This window comes from Lipotes vexillifer, unplaced genomic scaffold (assembly GCF_000442215.2).
Source record: "Lipotes vexillifer unplaced genomic scaffold, Lipotes_vexillifer_v1.1 scaffold607, whole genome shotgun sequence".
Classification (NCBI taxonomy): domain Eukaryota; kingdom Metazoa; phylum Chordata; class Mammalia; order Artiodactyla; family Lipotidae; genus Lipotes; species Lipotes vexillifer.
In genome coordinates this window covers 523277-530412 of record NW_006783829.1, presented here as the reverse complement: position 1 = coordinate 530412, position 7136 = coordinate 523277, and the positions used below count along the sequence as shown (strand labels likewise).

Genomic DNA, 7136 nt, shown 5'->3' with positions numbered 1-7136 from the left:
AAAAAGAAAAAAAGCTTGAGTTATCTGAATGTTGCTAATATGATTTAGGCATTTATTAAGTTGGGGATAAACAGCTAAATTTAGATTTACTTATGATTAATTTGTTTGATGTAGTTCCTTGCAGAATAATACATGAACTACAATTTGGAATGTGACAAAGACATACTATTTTTTTTAATAACTTTTAAAATAGGATTGCTTCCTGTGCACATTGCAGGAAGAAGATGTAATCCTACCTCTCCTTTATCATAAACCTCATTGGAGGGGGAGCTAGATGGAAGCCAAGCTACTTTTGCTGAACCCCAGCTAGTTATGGATTCTGGATCTGTATGTACCGGGGCTGGAAAGGGGTTTGGTTGAAGACAAGCGTAATTGCCCAAACATGTTGCTGGAAAGAAATCTACAAACACTGGTTTGACTTGTGTTTCAAAAGTATGAGCTGCTGGTCTGTACAAGCAACCAAAGTCTTAGGTCCTCGGTCACAGCAATGCAAGGGTTTACATTTTTTCTGGATAAAAACAAATTGGGGTGGGATGCATTCTTTGTCTAACATGTTGCCAGTGCATGAATTTTGCGCAGGACTCAGCTTGCTCACATTTAAACAAAGCTACGCTAACAGAACATAAAGGACACACAAGTAATTACCAGAAAAATGATCCTCATAAGAGTTTCCTGTCCCTCCCATCCTCTGGGAAGCTTTACCTCTCTATTCTTGGTTTGTGTTAAGTCATAATGTTTTGGAAAGCCCACCGCTATCACCCAGAACTATACAGTAAGACTTAAACCATCTCTCCACTTACTGATAGAACTTGAGAAGAGGTCATTGGTGCCAGGTGGTGATCTTTCCTTCGTTCTCTTTCCAGCCTCTTGCCTAAAAGTCCTAGAATAGGCCGTGGAGCCACCAAGGGTGGTGGTCTTGTCTAGATGATTCCTATTGGTAATACGAGGAAGATGCAGCAGTTGAAGCCTGAAGGAGAAAACCCAGCCCTCCCCTTAGAATAACACACAGGGACACCCCCCCCACCAAAAACACACACCACCCCGACACACACACTGAAAACAAAACCCTAATAACAACAGAGAAAAAAGTAGCTGTGTGGTAGTGTAAAAAGTTCCTTTTTGCATTTGTCATTCCCTTTGCCTTGAAAACACATAAAAAACTTATTTTTACAGGTGTCAAAATTGTACATCATAACCAGCCCTCACTACCTGGATCCCTCTTTGTTCCTCTCTTTCTAATTTTCTTCCCTAGTCCCATTTCTTTTCTTCCAGTATTCTTTTTTTCTGGAGGCAGTTCCACTGTGGATCCCTTTGCTCTTTTTCTCCCTTCCTTTCTTCCTTTCTTTCTCCCTCTACTACCACCATCTCTCTCTCTCTCTCATTCATTTCCTTAGTATGTCTCAGGTATTGTTCTAGGTTCTAGGGATAGAGCAGTGAATGAAGCCTAGAAGACCCCTGATGTTCTGGAACTTATATTCTGGGGGGGTGTAGAATAGAGGAAAAAAACAAAAATAATACATTTCAGGTAATAAGAGCTTTGAAGGGAATCAAACTGCATAACGTGATAGATGACCTGGTGGTTGGGAAGGGGAAAGACTTCTTTAGATGGGATGGAAAGTCTGTTGGGGGAAGAGGAATTAAATTTAATTGATACCTATATTACAGGAAAGATTCAGCTAAGAGAAAAGCATTCCAGACAGAGAGAATAGCAGTGAAAATTCCTTTTGTAGTAAGAACTGCTGTAACAAGTCCGAGGAAGTTAAAGAAAGCAGGTGTGGCTAGAGCTTGGAGAAAAAGGATGGAAGTGGTTAAGAAATGAAGTTTTGCAGGGGTAGGTCACATCTGGCCTGGGAGGTAATGTAAAGGTTTGTATTTTATTCTAAATGCAATAGGAAGCCAGGTCCTAGCAAAGGGATGAATTATTTATCCAGATCGCTGACTATCCATTGTTTCGTTCCTTTGTATTCTCCATAGCCTGGTCCTATAAAGATTTCACGACAGTGGGGCAGACATAAAGGATTTATTACATAAGGGAGTTTGGGACACACAACAGTTGACAAATGTGAGACTCTCTGCTTTACTCTACATCTTTGTCTACTTCCCCCATCTCTCTACTTATGCCATCTGGTCCTTGTTTCTTTTTGATAAATTCATCATTTGCCTTTATAATTTCATCTGTTTTTACCCCCAAATTATTAACATAGATGCTTTTTTTTTTTTAAATCACTCATCCATATTTCTGCATAGGTTGTTAGGGAAAAGATCAAGAAAATTTGTTAAATTTTAACCCCAAAATCCCCATTCATTGCAGAGTGATGACTCACAACAATGTTGTAATCCAAGTACTGTAATGACCTGGAAGCCACAGCACATCTCCACTGCAGTTATATTAAGTACTTTAAAATTATATTTCCAATCATCTTTGATGTAGTTCCAGGGTTTTTTTCCAAACAAAATCCAACCTAAAAAAAACAGTGCCAGGTAATGAGCATTTCTCAGCAAACGCATTGTAGCTGGGATAAAAATATCCAAATGGATCATGTGACTTAAAATTACCCAATTTTATATTGTTACAGTAATTCACAATGCATCATAGTGTATATAAAAATCCCACAGTAATCAAATCCAAAGAGAACGCCTCTTTACCCAAATTAAGTTACCAATTAAATAAATTCCCCCAAATAAGGACTGTATCCAAGGTAAATTAAATTAATCCTATAATTATATTCATCCTACTTGTATTCTCCAGTTGCACTATAGTATTCTCACCACTTTTTTTTTTAAAAAAAAGAAAGCACAATTCAAATGTTTCCATTTAAGAAATACAAGTTTCAGTTATGAATTTTTAAGCAAACAACCCATACTTTTGAATGGCTCACACCCCACAATAGTGTGAGTGTGTGTGTGTGTGTGTGTGTGTTCGATACTATTCACCACATCAGAAAAACTCATCTGTAGAAACAAGAGAACGACCAGTTTTCTCAGGATGCCTTGGTGAAACGGGTGCATTTATTTGAACCGATAAGTCTATGCAAATACAGTCAGTCACAATAGGGAGCTTCTTAGGCCTGACAATAATTTAACTTCTGAAAAGTATGCAGGACTGTTAGAGGCCTTTACCCTCCTGGTAAACTATGTCCCTTGATATAGGAAGGGGACTTCAGTTCTCCCCTAGCCCTCTGCTTAGGATTAAATGAGAGATTTCAGCTTTAATTAAATGACAGATAGCTGTCAGCTGTCCTAATGCAGGACGACATACACAATTTGCACTCTAGGAATGAGAGACAAAAGGAAGGGCGATCTAGAAAGTGGGTAGGGATAAAAGTGGGTAGGATGTCTGCTTCTGCAGAAAATGTCCAAGGATGGCAGACTCTAGTTAAGATCAATGGGGGAAGATGTCTTAGTGTGTAGGTAGAGAAATAAGACAAGGAAAAGATGACTTTATCCATCGAGAATGAAGGAGTCAGGGGAAGGAATGTCTGCGTGTGGTAGACAACTGAATTAGAAAGAGCAGAAATGGAAACCAGCAATGATTCTGATCTAGGGCTTGGCCAGCTTACATGTTTTGTCATTGGAAACAAACTTTTCATGAGGAGATCCAGTCACTAATGCAACAAACTCAAATGAATTCTAGGTTGAGGTGGTTCAATTCTCAAACATGGGGCTGAACCAGTTACTGGGAGAGGAGAGATGAAGAGGTGGAATCTGAGAATCTCAATAAGTCATCTAGTAGCTCTAGTCACTTTGGACATTCCTGGGGGATACATAACAGCTCACTATAATAACACAACACATATTGATACCTGTTTGTTCCCCAAGACCAACACCACAGTGAGTTTTTACCATCTTAGCTTACAGAGACATTATTTAGTCCAGGTTACAATCATATTTCACAAAAGAGAATTTGACTACATAGATATTTATAAAATGAATGCAGTTAAGAAAAAAGTACAGGGGCTGGAAGTCAGAAAATCTACTACATTCCAGTCCTCTCTGCTGCTGTTCAGCTGTGTGAACCTGAAGAAATCCTTTAACATTTTGGGGCCCGTTTGTTCATCTATAAAGTGTGGTGATGAACCCCTGTTACTCTCTCAGTGTTCTCGAGCAGATCCCAAGATGTTAGCTCACTGTGGAAACTTAAAAGCAAAGGGAAGATGTGGCACTGAAACAAACTGGACAGCTGCTTGCACTCTAATATAATCATCCATCCCCACAAGGGGACAGTTGGCCACCGGTTTGGTAAGTATTGTCAAATGAAATTTACTTGTAACTTTTGAGAAGAGTAGTTTTCAGATGCTAGTCTTGGAATAAGCTCAAGAGGAGTCTCAGATCATTTCCAGTTGAATGAACAATTCTTATCTTGAGCTGCATATCCTTCCAAAGTCACAAGGAAAAGTCAGCCTTTATTCTAGCAGTGTTTGGTCTGGAACAGCTGCTCCATAGATGTCAGCTCTATGCCCCATATCATACTTTAAATAATATCACTAATACCTTCATCCAAAATACACTTGAGTTCCATATGCTTATTATAGGAGAGAGAAGAACTAATATTCACCAAGTGCCCTCTGTGAAATAAGCACTTGCTAGTGTTTTACATACATTCTGTCATTTAATCCTCAAGGCAACTTAAAAAAGTAGATATCACAGTCCCCATTTTACAGGTGACAAACCTGAGACTCAGAGTGCTTATGACTTGCCCAAGTTCACACCACTAGGACATAACAGAGATCTGAAATAAAAATTCAGGGCTTCTGGCTTCAGTCCATGCTTTTTCTTCTATAACATCATGCTACATAGAAGAAAAAGAAGTGAAGGCGAATGATTAGCCAGCAAAGTTAGGGAAAAGGATATGCTATTAGTAAAAAGCTCACCCATTCTACATCATTCTGCAATGTCCAACTTTCAAAGAATCAGATTATGATAGCAATCTTCAATATTAAATCACTACTAAACATAAGCAATCTGACTTTGATGATCCAGAAGGTGATTTCAGATCTTGCTGCGCCTTAAAGTTCTCACAAACAACATTGATTATCAGTGCACTACCGATGTGTGGAAAAGAAAACGCCAGGTAACAAAAGCTGGGTCACCTGCCTCCAAGATGCCGGGCCCTGTGCGGCTTTTATTACTCCAGGTCAAGGGAACAAATAGAATCTATCAACGTGGTCCTGCCTCTTGGGACATATATTCTAAACATACATCCATTCTTATTCCCAATGAGAAAGAAATCATCGCAAAAGAATCTCACCTTTCACCAAATTCTACGCTTAAAATCCTAAACTGGTCATATCACTGTGTACAATATTTTTGGCAGTCACAAACTCTGTCATGAAGCAGAGCGAAAAACAACTGGAGAATATAAGTGGTATTTAAATGCCCTTCTTTGGGTGGGTCAGACTGCATGAGGCAGTGTGGCTGTGTGGAAGGCGAGAGGTCTGGACCCACGGTGAACAGCTTGCTCCTGCCAGAGTTACCAAAGCCAAGGTTCTTGACTTGTATGTTCCTCAGCCATCCCAGTGTCTATATCCCTAGCAACCCTAAAACAATGAAATATCGGCAAGCAACCATGTCCAAATAAAGAGCTCAATAGTAGAATCTCCAAGAAGTGGCCAATTTCAGAAAGGCATTTCTTGGCAGGCTAGAGCAGACTCGGGTGAAAGTTGTACCGAAGGCTGGAGAAAAGCCCGATGTGTTTCACGAGATTGGGCTCCACCACATAGGCCCGCTCCCCCTTGGCCCTCAACAGTGAGTACAGTGCCATGTCCTTGCCGAAGCCCTTGTGGCAGTACACCTGGGACAGGTAGGTGAGGGTCCGCCGGGCCGCCGGGGCAGGGAAGAGCATGGCCGGGGTGCAACACTGTGAAGCAGGGACCACACTGTACAGGGAAGGACTCAGCCGCCGCAGCTCCAGGAAATAGTGCCGGCCCACCAGCTCCACCAGCCCCATGCTATACAGGGAGAAGAAGAGCATGACGGGCCAGCTAAACCCCGGGCGGCTGGCAAACCGCATGTATATCCAGGTTAGTAAGGGCCCCAGCAACATGCCGACACCGACCCACTCCAGGATCCTCATGGGCTCTGGGTTGATGTAGTGCTGGAGCCTCTCGGGGTGATACAGCTTTAGATAAAGGGCATCTCTGAGGTGCGGCTCGGAGAAACGAGCCCGCAGAAGGTGCTCCAAGACTGGGAAGATCTGCTCTTCTGGAACGGCGTCGTCTTCCACCATCAGGACGTAGTCTGGGTTGTAGGTCTGCAGGGAGGATTCCAGGCAATAGACGTAGTCCTGCTTCTCTTTCTCAAATGAGTTGGTCGAAGGGTCGTCGCCGTAGTCATCCTCAGTGCCCTCATAGCGGTTGGCCACAGGGACGTACTTGGACAGCAGCTTGGCATCGAAATGGCTCACGCTCCGCTCCACGTTGCACAGGAAGAGTTGGTGCCCCTCACACTGGGGGCCGCATTGTTGAAGGAGCCGGTGGAACTGGGACACCACCTGCAGGACGTAGTGGAAGCCAGGTTGCCTGTCCACAGTGATGATGGTGATGACCAGCCAGGGGCGGGGAGTGGCCTGCCAGACGATGGGCACCGAGCCATTGGCAGAGGGCAGCTCCTCAAAGTAGTGGAGGGCAGCTTCACCCTCTTTCAAGCTTTGCTGCAGGAACTCTTGGCTCATTTGGTTCAGATGCCAATGGCGCAGGTAGAAGTAAGAGTGCAGAAGCCGGTGACAGGCCAGGGGGGCCAGCAGACCAAAGGTCACCACCGTTAAGATGAAGAGCTGGACAGCAGTGCTGCCCCAGGAGAGCCGCCTCAGCCTCCGGAGGAGCATGGCAGCTGGAGAGCTTGAAGTGCTCATGAGGTCGAGTTCTGGTCAGGTCTGGTCCCAAGAACAGACCATCCTGGACCTCAGGCCAAAATCAGTGCAAGGCAAACCTAAAGAGAGAAAAGTAAAGAATGGTACAGGGCTTTAAAAAATCCAGGGATGGAACTCAGCACACGTCAAACCAGAAATTCTAATTCTAGGCTCTGTAGCTACTAGAGACTTAAGTATTTTCTCTAGTATACTCTTCTTTGGTTGTATCTGTTAATGATCTCTGGGATTCTTTGATCATTTCTATGAGTAATGAAACCTTGGTACATCC

The 7136-nt window shown here is 42.9% G+C and overlaps 1 protein-coding gene across 1 annotated transcript; it reads right to left on the bottom strand.

Moving 5' to 3' along the window:
• Nucleotides 1-5095: 5095 nt before the first annotated feature.
• PGAP4 (post-GPI attachment to proteins GalNAc transferase 4) lies at nt 5096-6926 on the bottom strand. The gene has a single exon (XM_007456393.1). The coding sequence runs from the start codon at nt 6848-6850 to the stop codon at nt 5639-5641; it is 1212 nt and encodes a 403-aa protein (XP_007456455.1). The 5' UTR covers nt 6851-6926; the 3' UTR covers nt 5096-5638.
• Between the last annotated feature and the right edge of the window lie 210 nt (nt 6927-7136).